Source organism: Tenrec ecaudatus, chromosome 1 (assembly GCF_050624435.1).
Source record: "Tenrec ecaudatus isolate mTenEca1 chromosome 1, mTenEca1.hap1, whole genome shotgun sequence".
Taxonomy (NCBI): Eukaryota; Metazoa; Chordata; class Mammalia; order Afrosoricida; family Tenrecidae; genus Tenrec; species Tenrec ecaudatus.
The window spans coordinates 245,812,381-245,834,304 of NC_134530.1; the positions used below are offsets into that span (position 1 = coordinate 245,812,381).

Sequence of the window (21,924 nt, forward strand, 5' to 3'; positions counted from 1 at the left end):
TTTTTGTTTCTTCTGCTTTCTGTATATTTGTTCTGGTTTGATTGTTGAACTTGTAGGTTTTTTGTTTTTGTCATGATACAACTGCCAAAGAAACGACAGTGGTTCATAAGCTGGGGACAAGCAGATGGATTTGGGGCTCCCACTTAACTCTGGCCCCAATCCAAGAACAGTTAGTTCTGATAACATGACCCTGCTCAATATTCGTCTTCATAAAATGATCACCGAAGATAAGGGAGCTACAGTAAAGGGTGGTGAAGGAAGCAGATGGTGCCCAGCTCTCAATTGGAACAGTGTCTGAGGTCTTAGAGGCTTGTGTTTAAACAAGCAGCCATCGAAAGGAAGCCTCGCCTAAGTCCACACAGAAGCACACAGCTTGGGGGATCGAAAACAATAACCAAATCCAAATCTGACAAAGGGAAAAGTATCAGAGCTTAAACCGTGAACACCCAGTTTGTAGGCCTCTGGAGGTTGGTGGGAGCCCCAAATCCATCCGTAGGAGTATCTAGTCAGATTAAGCCTCTGACAGATCCCCTCTAGCCACAGGCAAGGGACTCGAAGAGCTTTATCATCAGACAGAGATCATTGTAAACATGAGTGTGGCGAATTGAACATGGTCTAATATGATACTTTGTCAGTTAACCTCCCTCTTGAACTGACTTGAATCTGTTCTAGATTCAAGTATTTCATGCTTGTTCGACGACAGAAATTTCTTCTCTGACTTTTTAAATATTTATGGTGGTATTTTCCTTCTTAATCTTTATCTGTATCTTTATATTATTATTTTTTCCTTCTTTCTGTTTTATTTTGTTTCTGTTCTTTATTGTTTCAGTTGGTTTTCCCAGCGTGCGAAGCGCAGAAGGAGTAGATGCATAGAGACAATAAATACCTCATTAATGGGTTAATGGAGATGTGTTGGGTGGGTGGGAGGGTGAGGGGCTTTGGGGAGCAAACAATGAATGTGGGAGTGGGGAGGGAGTACTAGAACTTATTATGACAAAGTATATACAACTCATTTAAAATTTCAATTTAACCATGGAAGTCTACGATCTGTGAACAGAATGTCAAGAAAACTACTGAAGCGAACACACTTGACTGATGGTTCCCATGGGTGAAGGGGAAAGAGCTGTTGCTGAGGGGCATTGAGTTGAGGTCAGTGGTGATATAATAATTCAGAAAAAGATACCAATAATGGTGTACAACACGAAGAGCACAACCAATGGTATTGCATTATACAGGTATATGTTGTGGAATTAGAGAATGTTTTGTTGTGTATATTTTTACCACAGTTAGAAAAAAATAATTACATGAATAATGATGAATACGAGGAAAAAGGGAATGTTATAGGATTGAATGTGATGACAACTATACAACTCTTCTTGATGTAATTGAATGATTGCATTGCATGACATGTGAATGAAATGCTAAAACAAACAAACAAAAAGAATTACAGTCTTGGAGACCCACATGGCGCGCTTCTACGCTGTCCTTTGGGTCTCTGTGAGTTGGCATCAACTCAATGGCAGCGAGTTTTGGTTTTGGTTTTGATCCAAATGTAACTCCACTATAGATCCAATGCCTGTCTGCCCGCCTATGAAAGTGCAATGGAACCTTGGACTATGGTGTGGCAGACAGCTGAACTACCTGGTAGCCCCGCCAAACCACAGAGTGGTGGGACCATGCTCAGCCCCCGCCACCAAACAAATGCAAACTCATGGTCATCGAGTTGGTGCCAACTCATAGCCACCTTGTAGCACGGGCAGAACTGCCCCTGTGGGTTTCTGAGAATTATGGGAGTAGAAAGCCTCCTCTTTCTCCTGTGGAGTAGCTAGCTGGTGGTTTCAAACTGCAGACCTTGTGGATCGGAACACAGTTCAAATCACCACCAGGGCTCCTTGAGTCTACCCCCAGAGCTTCTAATTCCTAAGGCCCGGAGTCACTATGAGTCAGAATGGTCTTGATGTAGCGGGTGGGTTTGGTTTCACAGGGCAGAGCCTGAGGCTTTCCCGGAGATGTTACTGCTGCTGGTCTGGAGCACATGCTGGGATGCACTGCTGTCAGGAGCCCTCCTATTAAGTGAAGAATTCTGTGTCAGTCGAGGTGCAAGGAAGCCTGGATCCCAGGTGCCATCAGACCAGCTCCAATGGATGGAGGCTTCCTGGGTGCCCTAGGAGAAACATGGTCCAAACGTTTTTGTTTTCCTATCACTTGCGAATGAGTTTTAATATGTATGCAAAGTCCCAAATCTGAAATATTCTCCATATAATTCATATAGTGACCATCATTAGAATGAATTGCTATAAATAGTATATTAGTTCATCCTTGAATAATTTTTTTAATCATTTTATTGGGGGCTCTTAGAACTTTTGTTACAAACCATACATCAATTGTATCTGACATATTCATACATATATCCCCTCCTTCTTTTCTAGACATTTACTTTCCATTGAGCCCTTGGGATCAGCTTCTCTTTTGTCCCCTCCCTCCTCTCCACCTTCCTCCCAACCCTCGTGACCTCCTGATAGATTGTAGATCATTGATTATTTTCCAATCTCACATAGACCACTGTCTCCCTTCCCTCTGGTTTCTGTTGTTCTGCCCCCTGGATGGGGGTGTGTGGTTATGTGCCAATCATTGCAATTGGTGGCCCCCTCCCTTCCCATTTCTCTTCCCCTTCCCCCTGCCTTTTTGGTATCGCTATCCTCATTCCTGTTCCTGGGCTCCATGCGTTCTGAGTTTTCTCTCTTGCCTATAGCTCTGCACATGCTCCCATCCAGTCGAGATTGGGAGGCGGCACTGAGGTCGTGATAGCTGGTGGGGAGGGGCGTGTGTGTGAAGAGGCCTCCAGGGAACAGAGGTATATTGTGTGACCCCCTTAGTGCTCTACTGCACCCTGATTGACTCACCCCCTCTCTGCAACCCCTCTGTGGGGGGATGATCCATTGTCCATAGATGGGCTTTGGGTCTCCACTCCAATCCCCCTCCATTCTCACCAATGATTTTTTGTTTGTTTGTTTACTGTTTGTGGTGAATCTTCTGATGCCTGTTGACGGTCTCAATGACACCTCATGATCACACTGGCTGGTGTGCTACTTCCATGTGGGCTTCTTGCTTCACTGTTGGATGGCCGCTTTTTAAACTTCAAGCCTTTAAGACCCAGACACTATATCTTTTAACAGCTGGGCACCATCTTATGTCATCAACACATCTGCTTATGCACCCATTTTGTCTTCAATGACTGTGTCTGTGGGGGGGGGAGGGTTGTGTGTGAGCATCACAGAATGCCAATTTGTTAGAACAAAGTGTTCTTATATTGAGGGAGGGTATGAGCTGAGACCCAGGGCCCATCTGCAGTTTCAGTGTATTGCCTTATAAATATATGGACATAGGCCAATACCACTAATGTTATGGATTAATGTATTTGCATAAGTGCACATCTCTGTTAATCTCCCTAGCTATGCCTTTGCTTCCCAGAGCTTGCCTGTGTTTCCTTTTGCCTCTTCCTGCCCCTGCCATCACTTTCCCCCTTCTTCCACCCCCGTGTTGCTCTAATACTCACAGGCTCTCTACCCACTCCTAGATGCTGGTAGAGGAGGAAGAAGGCGGTGGGAGAAGGGTGTAGTGAGCAGACGGCATCATGGACAGGGGAACAACTAGGGAAGTGGTCCACGCGGTTTTTAATGGCCGAGTTTTCAGAAGTAGATCACCAGGCCTTTCTCTCAAGGCCCCTCTGAGCACATGTGGATCCATCAGCCTTGTAGTTAGCAGGCGGGCACATGGACTGTCTGCACCACCCAGGAATTCTATGTCAAACATCAGCTCCCTTTCCCCCTGCAAGTCTGTGCAGCCCGTGGAACATCTGCAGTGGCACAGAATTCTATTTCCTGCGGCTTCCACTGTGATCATAGAATGTCCCACTGGCTTCTGCAATGTCACCAGAGGGAATAATGACACTGCAGAGATTGCGTGCTCCCAGGGGGTGGATTAATTGTGTGGGAAGTAAATAATATGTAATAAAAAACGCCTGTTTTCCCTTCTGATTACCAAGTACAGATTATATCCTATGCACAGGAACAGACGCCAGAGCCCTTTCTCCAAAAGCGGACTCTGCTCCATACTCTATCTTGAGAAGATCTCATGGCAAATTGCTGGGAGTCAGCAGCATGCTTGTGAAAACACTGCAGGGCCCGAGGTTTGTGCAGCCGGGCTGGAGTCCCTGGGGCGGGGAGGGGTGAACGCACTCAGCTGTCAAGAGGTTTGAGCACACTCAGAGGAACCTTGGAAGGAACTTGTGGCCCTCTACTCCCCCCAATTCAGCTACTGACCACCTTATGGCATCCAGGTCCTAGTCTGGTCTTAGGGGTGGGGGGAGGGGGGGCAGTCCCTAAGATTTGTAGCTGACTCAGCAGGAGGGACTGAGACCAGTGAGGCATCAGCAGGCACTTGCTGTCCAGCTTGGCAGGCGCCACTGGGTTCGGCCGGCTCAACTGTCCACCATCCTGAGCTGGCCAGCACGCAGGCCTCAGGAATGAGTCACTTCTGGAAAGGCGGAGAGCTCAGGCCATCTAATTAGACAGCCCTCGTGGCCTTACATGATGACCACTGTTCTGAGTTGAAAACTAACCATGCTTGCTTAAAAAAAGAAAAAAGACGTGTGAGGGTGAGAGCCAGAAATAAAATCAATCCTGTGAGGCATAACACCAGCAAATGCCTCCAGCAAGTGAACAGCCATCTAGAGCCAGGGGCACAGTTCCCATGGGGCGGCCGAGCAGCTGCCCCGCGGTCTCCTGGAGGGGCTGCAGTTCTAAGGCAGATGGATGCTCTGATGGACCAACTCCCCTCAAATAACGGTGAGCTAAGACCCTCAACTCCTGGAGGCATCAGGACACTGTGCTCCCAAACAGAAAGATCCCATTTAAAAAACAACAAAAAAGGCCCTGGCAGAGTTCCCCTGCCTCACCCCCAAGAGATGGAAGGGGTAATAATTCCTGGACTTAATCAGAGGAGAGGAAAGGTACGCTCACTCTTGGCTGGAGCCAGCCTGTCCTCAATATAACAGGAGAAAACTGGCTTCCCCTCCGCAGTTCAATGTGATTTCTATTTGCACTTCTAGATAATAGAGAGAAGGCTCCCCGGGCATTAGCCCCTGGATCTATAGGTGCGAATAAATGTTACAGAATGAAATGTCACACTAAGGGCCAATTATGCTCCCCCCGGGGGCTCGGAGACGTGTTGGGCTGTCTATGGCAGCCGAGGGAGGGGAGTCTGGGACACTGTGGCTTAGCTGCAGCTCCATCAAGCCTGAGCGCCGAGGGTCTCCTGCCCCAGCAGCGAGTCTCAGCTTGAAGAGGAGCGCGTAAAACTGAGCAGGTGTCTCCTCGGGGAGGGTGCAGGGTTCTGAGGAGTCCATGGCACGTTCAATATTCCTCACCAACACTACAGTGCAAATGTGTTGATTCTCCTCTGGTCTTCCTTATTCAATGTCCAACTCTCACGTGCACACAGTGCATTTGAAAATACGGTGGTTTTATGGTAACAAGACTGTGTCAGGATTCTCAGTAGTTTGGCAGTTCATAAGTACTAATACCCCCATGATGCCATATAGCAGGATGTAATCTTCAGAAGTGGGGGTGGGGATTTTCTCCTGCTTCTAAGATAAGCAGACACTGTGGCAAGGCTTGTGTGTTTCCGTGAGATCTAACACAATGTAATCCTCAGTGGGTGGGGGTGTCCTGCTTCCAATATAAGTAGACACTATGGAAACGCTTTCCTGTTTCATACTGGGTCTGGATCCTACATCTGGCTCTTCATCTGACCTGCAAATCTTGCCAGGCATCAGCAATTTGCCATCTTACCTGTCAGCCTTAGATTCATTCATTTCTACAGGAAAAAGCCTGCCGTCTGACCTGCCAATCTTGGGTTGCCCCTACAGCTACCCGAGAGGGGAGGAGTCTCTAACCTAACACCTGACGCGTGGACTTGGAACTTGGCCTCCTTTCTCTCTATAGACACATATATGAGCTTCACTATTTCTGCTTCTCTAGACCAGAGCTTCTTAAACTATGGTTCACAACCCCATATGGGGTCACATAACTGAATGTGGAAGGTGGGGGGGGGTGTCATGAACAATTTGGCAACAGTAAATGGTTTCTGAATTCTAAGAGACCCAAAATGAATTCAAAATCAAATGCGTAATGAATCTGAGGTGTTTCGGGCAGCTCTGGTACCTGTTCTATTGCGAGACTTCACTGTGGCCCGGATTCTGAACACAGAGAATGTCCCATAGCCAAAAAGAAGACAGTAAAATAAGCAGTAGATGTAGATGCCGTGCTGTGTAATACTATCAAAACCATTCATTCCATGCATAAGTAAGTACACAAAGCCATGTTTAATTTGTATACTTACTTGATATACCTATATATCTGGGGTTGCATAAAGATTTCTTGGGTGAAAAGGGTTTGAGAGTGGGAAACTTGTGAACTGTCCTGCATATGTGTCATAATTGACTTAACAAAAATGGGTGCTAGGAAATAGAGGCAGAAACGTAAATGAGTGCGTCAAATACAAAGCGTAGTTTGGGAGAGAGGTCTCGACTAGAGACAGATGTTGTGGTTGCTATGAGCTCGTGTTGTGTGTCCAGAACCAGGGCTTTAGGGAAGTCTCGCAATGCGACATAGCCAGGCTCCCAGGAACACCTCAGAGTCCTTATGCATTTGATTTTGATACTTTTCGGTCACTGAGCATGCAGAAATCTTTCACTGTTGTCAAAAATTTTCACAAGTCCTGCAGTCAGTTACACGGCTCCATCTGGGGGTGTGCACCACAGTTTCGGAAACTCTAGGGAAACCAGCCGCAAACACCTGGCTTTGGTCAGGTGTACTTTAGCCCTCAAAGTCAGACTTCTGCTTTTTCACACCTAACAGAGATCGTGTGTGTAGATTTGCCCAAAGCAATACCTTGCTTGATTTCTTGACTTCTGTTTCCATCAGTGTTGATCGTGACTCCAGGTGAAATGAAATTCCTGAGAACTTCGATCTTTTCTCCGGTTATCGTGATGCTGCGGATTGGCCCAGTCGTGAGGAGTTTTGCTTTCTGTACAGAGAGCTGTAATTCACAGTGAAGGCTTCAGCCTTTGGGCTTCATGAGTCCCCTTCATCTTCAGCAAGCAGGGCTGGTCATCTGTATGCGGCAGCTTGCTCCTGACCCTTCCCTCGGTCGCTCCTGATGGCCCTCCTTTTCATGTAGTCCAGCTTCACACTAAGTAAGTACAGGGTTATATTCCTGACGGTCAGCGGTCCTGATTGTAAACTAGTCCGCATGCCTTTGTTCTTTTTGAACCAATTCCTCCCACCCAGTCTGTGGATAAACTCTCTAAGAACGCAGTGACGGGTTCTGAAATCCCTGTTCTTCTCAATGTCACCCAGAGTCTGTATGATTAAATACCTTTGCTTAGTTTAAAAAAGAGTCATCCTCATAAATAGACAGCGTTAGGAGATCTTGAAAAGTCCCCGTGACAAGGAATGCCACGTCATTCTTCTTGAGTTTGTCATTCTCGGCACAGGAAGCCATCTGATTCAAGATGGCCAATACCAGTCAACCCAGTGCAGCTTACGAGATGCATACTGCTTTACGTCAACATTTCCTAGATTCGCACTCCGTACATTCCGTGTTCTGATGATTAATAGATGTTTGCAGCTCTTCTTCTCACTAGGAGTTGTGCCCGGCAGCAGATGTCATCATGGTGGACTCTCCTTTGAGGGACAGCTCTTCCTCAGTCACATTCTGAGCGCTTTCCAGGCCGAGGGGCTCATTTTATGGTACGTTATCAGACAGTATCCCCCTGCTGTTTATAGGTTTCCTGTGACTAAGCCCTGAGAGAACCCTAGGAATGGGGCACCCTACTCCTTCTTCTAACTCTGGCTCAGCTAGACGTCTGCGGAGACCTGTCCACCGTGGCTGACCTCAGAATCATAGCAATACCCACGGCACCACGTTACAACAACCTGACGGGCAAGTGGTGCACTTTCCTGCAGAGAAGGCAAGAGAATTCTACCCCGGAATTACCATTGCTTCCTTCCAAAGAGGTGAGCTCTTTACTCGAGAAGACGATTGTCGTGGGGAGAGGCCACAGTGAGTAGACATAGCGATAGGAAAACCTGTCTCTGAGCTTCCCTCGATGGCACCCTGGAATGTCTGCTTGTAGGACAGGTGATATACAATGAGGGGGCCCTCCTGAAAACGTGGGCTGTATTTAAGTGGCAGAAAGGGGGGGGGGAGGGAAGAAAGGAGGAACAAACGGGTAAGAGGAAAGTACGAGGCCATGAAGCGGCCGGAGTCCGAGGTGCGGTCATTAGGAGCCATTCCCCTGCCAGGCTTCGGGGTCTGAAACAAATCGGAGGTTAGTAGGGCTCATTTGAATACATACCGGACCTGAAAAGCCAGCTGCTTATTTCATGGGCAGTCTCTGAAAGTGGAACTCAATCGTGGGTCTCCTTTACAAATGTGGCCTATCATGCTGGCACCCCAGAAGGCTTCTGGGGAGACAGGAATGCGGCATGATTGTCGGAGCCGCCTCTGTCATCCTAGTACTGGGGCATGTGTTTCTTCCAGGGGCCAGGGCTCTAACGCGCTCAGGTAAGGACATGATTTATTTCCAACTCTGGGGCAGGCAAATCAATAGCAGCGCCTGCCAGCCATGATTCCCAAGCACAAAGTTACATTTGCCCCTGGTTGCACAAGCCAGTGCTTGCAGCCACCTCATACCGCCCTCCCTCTCCCTAGAACAATGAATTATGCATGGGCGCCTTGGTCCTTGGGTTCAAGGCACATGTCAAAAAATAAAATCAGAATTCATGCGAACTCCAGGGTGTACTTTCACGAACGGGGGACCCCTCTGTGCTGGGTCAGGCCCACGGAAATAAATGCAAGCAGATAAATATTCACCGTGTGCACATGTTGGATGAAATTTGAATTTGATTATTTTCCCACTCTTCATGCATTATAAAAAGGGATAACATTATTAGGAGAAAATGGCCTTGGTAAAATTGGCTCTAAATATAGTCTCACCACGACTGTGTAAAAGCTCCGCTGGTGTCGTTATCTATACAATAGTCCATCATGGTGTTCACAGCCCAGTTACAAGTGTCCTAGTTCTTAACCCGCTTCTGATGGCTTTGGAGTCAAGAAGAAATTAAATATCCGAAAGAAGAAGCCATTCCCCCTCCAGTCTCAAACCAGGTGTACGAGGGGGGAATGCAAATGAGAGGGAGCGCAAGGGGCAGTCCAATCATGGGCTTGGCAGTGACCCGCCGATAGAGAGGGTGCATGTGCAGGGCGCACGGCTTCGTGGCTCTGTGGCCTGCACCCCTCAATGGGACCTACCTTGACAGATGGGCAGGTTCCCCCACGTTCCATCATTACGGCACAATGAAGCCACGTTGTACAAGTCGGGGTAACGAATCTTGTATCCTTCGTGACAGGTGATGAGTAACTTCTCTCCGTGCCTGTAGGTCTTGTTGTGAATCTCGGCATCTTCAATTTGAGGGATACGGCAAGCTGCAATTTGGTCGGGAGATAGATTATGAGAGTGCGAACCATTAAGTGCTATGCCACTACCAGACAGGTGGGCACTTCTATGTCATCCAGAGGCATGGGGAAGACAGGCCCGGCGGGTCATTTCCAAGAGGCCACAGTCTGCATGGGGGCAGTTCTAGTCTGTACACACGGGGTCCCCACGAATCACTCCTTAACAGCAACTGGTTATGAATTACCAGAATTTAAAATGGTTCGAGAGCTTCACTAGAAAGGTCGTACTGTCAGACCTGGTCTCAACCTACACAGCAATCTGATCCAATGGTACCTTTTTTTCAAATCATAAGCCTCCCAGGTCCCAAGGAAAAGGAGTCGTGCCTGCTTCCCAGAAGGAGGTGGGTAGTAAGAGGGTTGGGGAGAAAGTGCAAGTACAATCCTAAAAGGGACTTGGTTTTCTGCCCTTGGCACTTAACATAGTCCACACGGTCTTCAGGATGACCGTGGAAGCAAGGGAGAGAAGGCAAGGCCTAGGGGTTAGCCTAGGCCCCAGTGACTATAGTGGACATGTTGGGCTACTAACTACAAGGTTAGTAGTTTGAAACCACCAGCTGCTCCTTGGGAGAAAGATGAGGTTTTCTCCTCCCACAAAGAGTTTGTCTTGGAAACCCACAGGGGAAGTTCCACCCTGTCCTATTGGCTCGGGATGTGTCAGAATCAACTTGATGGCAGTGAGCACCTATGGGCTACACACGTGGCTGTCTTTCTGGCCAGCCATCACTAGGCAGCTGGACTGGCTGGTCCTCACTGAAGCCCCAATCTGACCCCTCTGCCTGTGAGGCCACTGAGCCTGATAAGGAAATAGGCTTTGCAGAGCAGCAGGTGGGCTGCCTCTGCGATTAGCATTTCCTGTCCACCTTATCTGGTTTTGAAAAGATAAAAAAAATAGAGCAGCATCTATTATTGCCAAAATCACAAAGGCTCAGAGCAAGCAGCTTTTCCTGCCCCCTAACACTGGGGGAGAGCTGAATGCACGTGTCTGAGAGTGGAGGAGGCAAGGCTAGGGCTCAGAAGCAGGGCGTCGGAGGAGCCAGGAGCCCAGGTGGTCGGGAAATGGCACAGAGAGGAAAGGGACACGTTAGAAGTATCCACTCCTAAACCTGGTCTACCTCAGCTATTCCATGTAGGCAGATCAGGCCCCTGCACCCCTGCCTGGCTGCCCTGCCCTCCCCTCAGAAGCTCGGCCCTATGAACCCTATCTTGGTGTAAGTCACATTGACCACATGGCATCTTTCTTTATTTCTTACGGACACAGCTCTATTTACCATTTCTTGATTTTATCAGTATATGCTTCGAAGTTTCAGCTATTTATTCCCACTTCTAAGGGCGGGGCAGGAACCCTGGTGATGTAGTGGTTATACATTGGACTGTGATCTGAAAGGTCAACAGTTCGAAATTACCGGCCTCCTCTCAGAATGAAGACAGGACTTTCTATTCCTGTTATTAGTTACAGTCTCAGAAAACTCACAGGGGCGTTCTACCTTGTCCCGGAGGGTTGCTATCCCTCAGCGCTGACATGGTGGCAGTGAGTTTTGAGGTTGAAGGGTTGAGAGGCCCTGGTTGGTATACTTGTAACAGGCTGGGCTGCCATTGGAAAGGCTTGAGGGTGGAGTCCACCCCTAGGCACTTCAGAAGACAGGCCTGGCCACCTACTTGTGAAAAGTCAGCCGCGGAAACCCCCACGGAGTATGAGTCTACCCGGCCACACATGCATCTGCAGGAGGCCTTTGCAACTGGACAGCAAGGGGCTTGGGTTTGGTTGGGGTTTGAAATGTGTTGGTTCTTCGGGAATGCAAGAGAAGTGCTTTGGCTGTCATAGAAACCTCAGTGGATTAAAACTGCAGGCCTCTCCCACACCCAGTGTCTGCTGAGTGCACCGGAGGACCGAAACACCCTCAGCAGGACCCTGGCCTCCTGCTCCTTCAAGCTTGGGGCTGGTGAGGGGCAGGCAGGGAGCCTTTGGGATCCTGACTTGGGGGCAGGAAGGGAAGGAGCTGCCAGTGGGTGGGGGCTTTGGTGAACAATAAGGCGAGGTTTCCTAGGGAGCCTCGGAACCTCTACCAGCAATGGGTCCCAGACACAGGTAAGAAGAGCGCTTCCCTGATGGCAGCATGTCTCAGTGGCTGGGAAGCGCAGGCTCGGTTGGGGGGGCGCCCTATGTGGGTCACCTGAATTTAAATGCGCATAAACCCAGGTCAGCCATTCTCTCATTAGAGCCCTTGGTGGTACAAATGGTTAACAGGCTCTGCTGCTAACTGAAAGACTGATCATTCAAGTCCACCTGAGACACCTCAGAAGAAAGGTCTGGTGATTCGTTTCTGCAAAATCCAGCCATGGGAAGCCCCATGGGGCCCCGTTCCACTCTGACATACGGGAGTTGTCCTTGGTCAACATCATCTTGACATCAACAGGTTTGGGTCGCCAGTGCTCACCCGAGGACTTGGCCACCCAGACAGTAGGCTTTGTGCTCATGCCCAGTGCCCGGTGCACACCTGGCACAAAGGGGCACATGAGGATCCTGCCAGCGTGCAGCCTCCCGAGCACCCAAGGAGCAGCTAAGCTCCCCCGAGGGATCCAATTTGCTGCCTCTTAGTTGCCACTCGAGGCTGGGCTAGGGACCGGCCTCGGAAAGTCCATTTTACATCTCTGTTGCCTATCAGGCGGCGGAAAGGGGTTTTCTGCCTGTTTGGGTGGAACTGTTGTTCTTATACTGGATCAACTGACACCCCCCCACCCCACCCCACCCAATTAGGGCAGCATACGCCCACCTGGAGTCACAAGATAAAAATTGACAGCTCTCGCCACACGGCTGCCGACTTCTTTCTAATGGAAAATGTGAAATTACTTTTTTTTTTTGCCATGTCATCCTGCAGAAATTATTCACAGCAAATAAAACACATTTATCAAGGCACCCGCCTGTGAAATCACGGCTGTAAATAGATGCACTGGCAGTAATCGATGTCTAAACAACTCTTTTCACGATTGACTTCCAAGTTGCTTAAGAGTTAACTGGCACGTTCGGGAGATGGCAAGCTCTGCAGAAAGGAGGGAGCGGGCAGAACGACGAGGGCTGGCCAGTGGCAGAAGCATGCAGGGCCTTGTGTCCAAGGGTGGGTTCCCAGCTCGGTGACTGAGGATGGTAGAATGCTTAGACCCGGTCCTCGGGCCCCGGGTTCCCCCACGTAGAAGCGGGCTCTTGCTGTACCTGTGCACATGGGGCGTCTATGGAATTCACAGCCCCCACTCGGCCTTGACTCAGTGGCGGTGGGTTTGGTTTGGGCTTTAACCCCAGTGCGTGTGGGCTTCGCTCAAAGAAGAGTCACCCACAGGGAATGACCTCGGGCTAACTTACTGGGTGAGAGGAGCGGCCTGTAGCCAGGGATCAGAGACTGGAATTCAAATCCTACCTAGGTAGAGAGGGCGTGGTCAAATATCCAAGGTTTGTGGTTGTGGCCCCAGTAGGGCCACATCCTCGGAGTAGGGGCAGAATTAAGGTAACTCACTATCCTCTAAAGGAACCCTGGTAGAACACGAGCTAAGGGTTTAGCTATTAATCAGAGGTTGGAGGTTCAAACCTGCTAGAGGCTCCCTGGGAGTAAAGCTCTTGCAGTCTGCTCCCTCAAAGCTTGGAACCCAGGAAACCCTTTGGGGGTGACTCTATTCTGTCCTATGGGGTCACTATGTGTTAGCTTGTACTGGATAGCACGCACCAACAAAGCAACATCTAAAACAATGTCCAGCACCAAATCATCCCATGAAGAAAACTCGAGGTCTTAGTGGTCTCACCCAGAAATTCCACTAAACGCATAAGGAAGAAATAACCCCTAGCCCCCAAATCACACCCACTGCCATTGAGTCAATTTCAACACATAGCAACCGCGTATGGCAGAGTAAGCATGCCACTGTGGGTTTCCGAGACTGTACCTCTTTACGGAGTAGAAAGCCTCGTCTTTCTCCTGGGGAAGAGCTGATGGGTTCCAACTGCTGACTTTGAAGGTAGCAGCCCAAAGTGTACCCCACTGTGCTGCAAGGGCTCTTTAAGGAAGAAAAAGCCCCAGTCTTATAAAAACTCTTCCAGAGAACAGAAATGAGGGACAACACCTTGTTTTCTGAGTGCAGCATAAGGTCGATTCATTTCATCAACACAGATGTAAAAACTTATCAATAAAATATTAGCAAACACAATCCAGCAAGAAATATAAATGGAGAAAACACCATAAGTAAATTGAGTTCCTTTCAAGAAAGCCAGGTTAGTCTGACAATCAACCAATGTAGCTCGCCCCATGAGCAAAACCAGAGAGAAAAAGAGCTCTGTAGATGCAAAAGAACCGTTTGCTAAAGTCCAGTGCCATTTATATGATATTTTAAAAAGCCTTGGCAAGTTAGAAATAGCAGGAAACTACAATATAATAAAGGATAAAGTAAAAAAAAAAAAAGACATGTAGCAGTAATGTTGCAAGCAGTGCACTTGAGATAGGGAACAAGACAAGATCTTTCTACTTCTACTCGATCTGGTACTGGTGACCTGACTCACAGCAAACGTGCAAGAAAAGTGAAATGCAAGGTTTTAGGACCAGAAATAAATAAAATGTATCATTCGCCTAAGGCATAGTTATGTATCTGGTGTACACCTCCTGAAACTTACACAGATAAATAAATGGCAAATTTTATAAATAGATTAAGCATTATGAACTTCCATCTGAAAGCAATTGAAAAAATTTAATAGCAATAGCTCCAGCAGATTATCAATAAACATAAATCCAAGGAAAGATATATGAAATTTTTAGAAACTACAAAAACCTATCTAGAAAAATTTTTTACAGTACTAAATAAATGGGAGACAATTGCATATTCTTTTTTTTAAAAACTATTGTACATTCTTACATTGGAAAATTCAGTATTGTAAATATATCACTTTCCATAAATTTCTCTCTAAATTTAACATAATCATAATGAAATTCAAACTTTTTTGAGAAGTGGCATGCTGCTTCTTGAATTGTTTCCCCTATCCTTGTGTTTAGCTTATTTCTGTTTCCGTTTCTAATTGCGCCTGCTATCCATATGCACATCCATTCTGCCACTCTTGGTTCCTTGGTTGGTGCATTTAACACATTTACACTTAGGCTAACTGAGGAATCCGTTGCCATGAGCTCGCTAAGACGCACGGAGACTACCAACCTCGATAGGAGCAGACACCTCCGTGTCTCCTGAGGAATGGCCGTTGGATTTGAACCATTTAAATGATATTTTTTAAAGTCTTCGCAAGCTGGGAATGGTAGGAAACGATAGTGCAATATAGGTTAAACCAAACAAACAGGCTTGCGGCAGTAACGGTTACCTTCTTTCTTAAAAAATTTTTTTTTTTAATGGTTACCTTCTTTGGTTAGCAGTCTAATGTTTAACCCACAGCACCCCTGTGGCTTTGACCGCTGGCAGTGTGCTGGAACTGTGTTTGTATGTGCACACCAGTGTGTGTTGCTTAGTGCTGATGGGTTCTTTGTTGACTATATTTCTTTGTTGAGTTCATTTTGTTTACAGATTTTCTCATTCCCTTCATTGCTATTGTTTTAGGGTTTACTGAATCTTTATGGTTTCCCTCCTTATTTCAGATAAGGGTTATTGATTAACTTTTAGTCTACCCTGGAATTTATTATCTGCCCATTTATTTTGATATTGTGCTGACTTCCTCTTCATTTGGCATTCTGAAACGACACCATTCGTCCCCTCTCTTGGCTTTGTAATCATTTAAAAATTGATGTCTCTGGCTCCATTTTCAATCTGGTAAATTTATTTTGTTTCTGCTATTTCTGTACCTGAGTTGATTTCAGATGATGTCGCCACCGTCCAAATCTCACATTGTTGCCTGCCATTGTTGGGTGTCTGTCCAGAGAACTCCTTTTAGCATTTCTTATAAGCTTGGTGTGTTTTCCACGAATTCCTTTAATTTCTGTTTACCTAGAAATGGCCTAATTTCATCACTGGATGTGAGGGAAAATTTTGCGGGCCATATAATTCTTGGTTGGCAGTGTTTTTTTCTTTTAGGGTTTTATGTGTGTCATCCAATAGCCTTCTTACCAGCCTGGTTGCTTCTGTGAAATCAGAGCTCTGTCTTATTGGTTCTCTGCGGTAGGTGACACTTCTTTCTTTGTCTTTAGTTTGAGGAAGTTTCACTGGAACGTGTCTTGGGTGATTTTCCTTTGGGGTCTATCTTATTTGGAGTCTACTGAGCTTCCTGAATGCATATCTTTCATGATATTAGGGAAGTTTTCTTCTAACAAATCTTTGATAATTTCCTTGAAACTTTTTGTGGCTCTCTTCCTGGTCTGAAGTTCCAATCAAACATAAATTATTCCTCCTGATGGTATACCCACATAATTTTTTTTGCTTTTTCAATTGTTCTTCTTGCAGATTAGTAGTAAGAGGTCTGCCAATTTTACCAATTCTGCCTTCCATTGATTAATTCCTACTCCTTTGCCCTTCCAATGCATGATCTATTTTGAAATTTTAATAGTAATCTTCTGTATTTCTACTTGTGGTATTTTTATGATTTCTAATTTATTGTTTCAATTTGTTCTTGCATTGCTTTCCCTGAATATTTCCAGAGTTCTGCCTGTTTTCTATTTTTCCTTTTTTTGGGGGTTGGGGGAGGTTTGGGCTTACTTTGATCTATTTTTTAATGTACTAAAAAGACCTAAGTATAAATCTTCTGACCTCCTTATTAAGTAGTTCCAATAGCATTTCTCCCTCTGGAGGATTTTCTGGTCCTGTACTATGGTCACTTGTTTGAGCTATCTAGTCGTGTGTGTGTGTGTGTGTGTGAGAGAGAGAGAGAGAGAGAGAAGCTGAAATGGTCTGTTGTCTTTGAGACACTGGGTGGTGTTGTATTAACTTCTTGACTCTGATGGCTTGCTTCTCCCTGGATTTTTCTCATTTTGCATTCATATATTCAGATGATGGAGTGGCATGCTAGTCTGGGCAATATGCAGCGGCACTGTGGCCCTTGCTCACCATCTGACTCCAGGTGGAGATGGTAGCAGGTGAGAGTGTGGGCAGGAGCCTCTGATTGCTGGATATACAGAACAACAGAGGCTTTGGCTGCCATCTGTAGGTGAGCCAGTGGTCCTGCAGTGGGTGGTGGCCAAGATGGGGTGGGTCTACCTGTGTAGGGATTGGAGCCCAGGTTGAGTGGGAATGAAAAGGATAAAGCACAAAGTGGCCCAGCAGACGTGCAAGTGAGAGCGGGCAAACATGGTGTGCCGAGAATGGGACACTTGCTCTGAGGGAGCACCAGACCCAGCCAACTGTGGAGAGTCAGGGGTGGGTGGCTCCGGAGTGTGTGTGGAGGGGGGAGGGAGCAGGGCACTTGCTTTTTGGTATAAGAAAAGAAAGAACAGGGCACAGGAAAAGTAGAAAAGGAAACAGCCAGCAGAGGAAGCAGGAAGCGATAGAGACAAACAAGAAGAACCTGGCACAGTGCTGCTGGTGCAGGTTTCAGGGGTCGGACTCAGCTCCAGGGGTGGGCGCCTGCTGCTGGGGGCTGGAGGTGCGCACTGCCAGCTGACCAGGGACAGGGCAGGGGAAGGCACTCCTTCCAAGAAGCTACAAGGTGGAAAACTTTCCCTATCAGAACTCAAACCTCATTATAAAGCCACAGGCATTGAAACCAAGCAGGGTCGAAGCAAATATAGAAAAACAAAGCAACGGAACAGAACAGAGTCCTGAAATAAGGCCTCTGCTTTATGACAAACAGCATCGTCGAAGCCCCAGACACGATGCCATCAGAGTGACCCTAGCAGTGAGGAGGGAAACGTCTTTTCAATATGCGGATGACATCATAAATACAAATCAAGACCAAATGGCTTATGGATCTAGATGTGAAAGTCAAAACAATGATGTTCCGAGAAGATAATGTATTAGACTATATTACAGTGGTCAGGGTAGAAAAACGCTCTCAAACGAGACCCCAAAAAACCACTGATAAATTTGGTGATATTTAAATGAAATCCCTTGTTTACCAACAGAGACTTCAAAGTGTATAAAAACTAAGTCACACGAAAGGCTAAACATCTTTGCAGCACATGAAACCAGGAAAGACCTTATACTCAGTATATCTAAAGAACCCCCACAAATCAACAGGTACAAAGTGACTCAACGGATACACGGATGAGTGAACCAAACAGGGAGGAGCTATGAAGGTCTCGAGGGGCTGGGGTGCCAAGTGCATCTTCCTTTGGAAGGTGGTGAAATGAGTACTGGCTTCACGATAAGTCCGTGGACTGCTCTGCAGTGTTTAGAGCAGCTTCAAAGTGTATTTCTAGGAGTTGCTGGACCTGGGAAATCACATGTGACCCAAAGATAGGTATTTGTGCTTTGCTGACTGTGAAAAGGCATTTGACTGGATCACAACAAACCGTGCTTAATCTTTTGAAGAATGGGAATTCTAGAACACCTGTGTTCACGTGGACCCTGTACGTCGACTCAAAGGCAGTGTTCGAAGAGAACAAGGGGGGTACTGCGTGGTGTCCAGTCAGGAAAGGCGTGTGCCGGGTTGTGTCCTTTCACCTGTAGCCCGAGTAGACCATCTGAGGAGCTGGACTACATGGAGAAGAACACGGCATCAGGATCGACCAAAAAGGGCATGTTCACTGTAAGAGATATGCAAATGACACAGCCTTGCCTCATGAGAGCCACGAAGACTTGAAGCATTTATATGATGAAGATCAAGGATGACAGCCCTCACCAGAGGGAAAACGAAAAGCCTTTGAACTGGACCAATAAGCAGCATCACGCTGATGGAGGAAAGACCGACGTTGTCAAGGATTTCATCTTACTTGGATCTACAATCAACGCCACTACGGAAAGCCGCCGGCGAGATCAAATGACACAGTGCATTGGGCAAAACTGCTGCACGCTACTTCTTTCCAGTGTTAACGAGCAAGGAGGTTGCGTGGAGGACTCGTGCAGTGTGATGATGAACAAAGGCCAGCCACCTCAGTACCGATGCAAGCCGCGGCCTTTGCAATCCCAGCACACGCACCTGAAAGGTGGACAGCGCACAAGGAAGACCTCAGAGGGACTGATGCATGTTGAATTATGCTGTTGGCAAAGCATATTGAAAGCCCCATGGGGTGACTGAAGAACACCCACATCTGTTTTAAAGGAAGTACAAGCAGAGTGCTCCTTAGAAGCAAAGATGACAAGGGTTCATTGCACGGACTTGGGACGTGTCCTGGAAAGGACCTCAGGCCTGGGACAGGAGAGGCAGAAATGAGGAAGACCCTGGATAGGCTATGTTGACACCGTGGCTGCAACAATGTGCTCAAACATAACAACGGTGAGGACGGAGCAGGACCGGGCAGCATGTCATTCGGTTGGGACCACAGTTGGCACCTAACAAGAAACCAAGTTTTGTGGAAGGAGTGCCTGAACCTACTGGGTTTGTACTTGAGTTCTCAAAAGCAAAAACCACACCAACCAAGCAACAACAACAACAAAACACCATGTAATTACTTATCAGGCTTCAGAAAGCAATTTGACTTTTAAAGATTTGGGGATTTGAGATCATTGGGGAAATTGGATTTGGTGCAGTGCTCTGTCCTAGAAGACAACGTGCCTGATTTCTTGCTTCATCCTGGATAAATACAATCGATCTTCATGATTGTTGCCTTTTAAGAGACCTTGAATTCCCCTCCAACCTTCTGAAAGTAGCCCTTACTGTCAGCAGGGGTGGGGGACTTCTTGTCTCCCAATGTGGACTCACAGGGAAACCAGAGGGCATTGTTTCAGGTGCTGTGCTCATGAGCTCACTGGACATGGTAGGGGCTTTGGCTCTACCTGATGGCATTTGTTCCAAACCATTTGATTAGGTTCTAATTCAGACATTACACCACCCCATTACACCACACCATCAGATCAAGCAGTGTTGTACAATTGCTTCCACAATCAGTTTCAAGAACTTTCCGTCCTTCTTGAGCACCTCCCCTTACTGCCCCCATGCCCCTGCCCATATCCCTCCCATCCAGGAACCCTTATTCTGGTTGTTGTCTCTAAAGAGTCACCCATCCTGGGTTTCATAAACCTAAACACATAGAACATTCATAACAGAGAATCCAGAAGGCTACCAACCGTGAAAAAAGACAACAGAAAGAAGTCCGGAGATGAAAAAAAAGACAGAAAATATAAAAACCCAGATCAAGCACAAAATGTATCAGAGGGGAGATCAAATGACAAGGTTTTAACCATTCAAGTCAGATTGGTCATTTTAATCTACTGTCCCAGTCTCTTTAATACTCTCTGGTAACCGGTGATTCCCAAGCCTCAATTCTGGTCAGAGGGAAACCACCTGAGGCTTATTCCTTGTGCTTGTGGGAAGCCACCACTGGCATCCCAGGGAGCAACAGTATCATCTGGAAGTGTCTGCTAAGTTCAGATTCCTGTTGGCAGCTGGCCCCCATCCAACAGTTCCCCTGCACACAGACTTGGCAGTCTGCTTCTCTGAAGATGAGCCCAGAAAGCTCCATGGGGCAGTTCTGCTCCATCACGAGGGGTCCCTGTGAATGATCAACATTGATTCAAGTGTACTCAACCACAACATCGCATTAGCAGAGTCCCTGAGTGGTGCAAACGGCGATTCACTTGGTGGGTGGTTCAAACCCATATAGGAGCCTCTGGGAAGAAGGCCTGGCCCTCTGCTTCCTAAAGGTCACAGTCATTGCAACGAATCTTATGAGCAGTTCTCCTCCACACACCCAGGGTCGCCGAGCTGGAATGAACTCGACACCAACTGCTTGGTTTGGCTGCTGTTTGAATTGCATCTGTAAGAGTGGGCCTGTGACCTCTTTCTAATATCCCCGTCAGGAGAGGACCGGAACACCACCCTGGTGCTGGGACAGGATTGCACGCAGCATGCACCACACAAAGGCTGGCTTAGCAAGTGACAAATGTCCTAAGGCCCGGGCTGGACTCCAAGCAGCCTGGGAGCTGGCGCGCACAGGCTCAGCACAGGCTCCTGAGGAGGGCGAATCACTAACAGGACTTACAAGGTGCCAACTGGGGAGTCACAGTCAGTCCCCAGCCGCTCATGACCGGCAGGAAGGAAGACGGATTGCTTCTGCGGTGGGTTTGGAAGGACACCCGTGGGGCTCACCCTACATTTTTTCATAAGCAGCCAACCTCATTCTGGGTAGTTTCTGCCACAATCTGTTGAAGAACGGCTTTCTGGGGACAGCCCACCTCAGCTTGGTGTTCGAGGTTGCTAGCGATGTGCTGTCATCTGCACACCTGGCCCTGCCAGGGCCTACACACATACCAAGTCAATTTTGTTATTGCTTTACAATGACTCCCGATCCCCTGGGTGCCTGTACAGGGATCGTGCGATCCCAGCAGTGGTCTGACGGGGAGAGATATTAAGATGCAGCTGGTGAGAGTAAAGCATGCACAGAATAAAACCCCGAGATGAATTGATCACTACTCATGGCGACCTCGTGAGTGCCAGAGTAGAGCCGAGCTCCAGAGCTTGTTCTACGGCTAAGTTCTTCGAAGGAGACGGCCAAGTCTTTCTTCCAGTGCTTCTGGGCGGGTTAGAATCCCAGCACTCCTGTTAGCAGCTGGCCGTGCTCACTGGGGCTCCTCCCAGGGGCTTCCGTCAGGCTGCTATCCCATGGACTTTCGGCTCTAACATGGGGCTTGCGAGGCCCTGTCTGTGGTGGTCCAGCTGTCTTTTCACAAGGATGATGGCAAGGATGCTCATTTCCATGACTACCCTTGGCTTTATCTGTCCCAGTCTACTGCCTCGAACCTTACTGCCTGGAGATCCTTCCCCACTCCCACACACAACTTTTAAGTCATGACCACATTTTAAGTTAAAGAAAATGTGTAAAGAACAAAAACCGGACTCACACAGAAGCGACTGGGGAGGGAGCATAGGATGGCAGTAGCTTCTGTTAACAGCGGCTGCATAAGAAATAGCAGAGGTCCGCGAGACAGGCTGCGGCAGCCCCGGCTCGGCCCATCTTAGAAGATGGAAAAGGGCAGAGAAAATCTTAGGGATGACATGCCAATGCCTGCCCTGGAGGGCACGGCGGCTCTGTCTGATCACCCGCGTCCAAGGCAACAAGAAAGAAGTTTGAGATCATAGAAAATAAGCAGGGGGAGAAAAGGGTTAGAAATAAAGCATGTTTAAAGCATCCATCTGTCTTAGTGGGGCCTGTGGGGCTGGGAGACAGCTCACCTTCCTCTGTGAGTAACTGTTAGAGAGAAGTCTGACTGCCTGGCTTCTGAGCCACCCGCACCCCACAGTCTCAGTGAAGAGGGGGTTTCTGCCAACCTGACTGCCAGCCG

At 47.6% G+C, this 21,924-nt stretch overlaps 1 protein-coding gene across 1 annotated transcript in view; it reads right to left on the bottom strand.

Annotated features, from left to right (window-relative positions):
* SUSD4 (sushi domain containing 4) overlaps positions 1 to 21,924 on the bottom strand; it is a 198,797-nt gene that overhangs the window by 66,215 nt on the left and 110,658 nt on the right. The window contains exon 3 of the mRNA XM_075542656.1: positions 9,379 to 9,552. Within this exon, the coding sequence (XP_075398771.1) occupies positions 9,379 to 9,552 (174 nt within the window). The remainder of the gene's footprint in view (positions 1 to 9,378; positions 9,553 to 21,924) is intronic.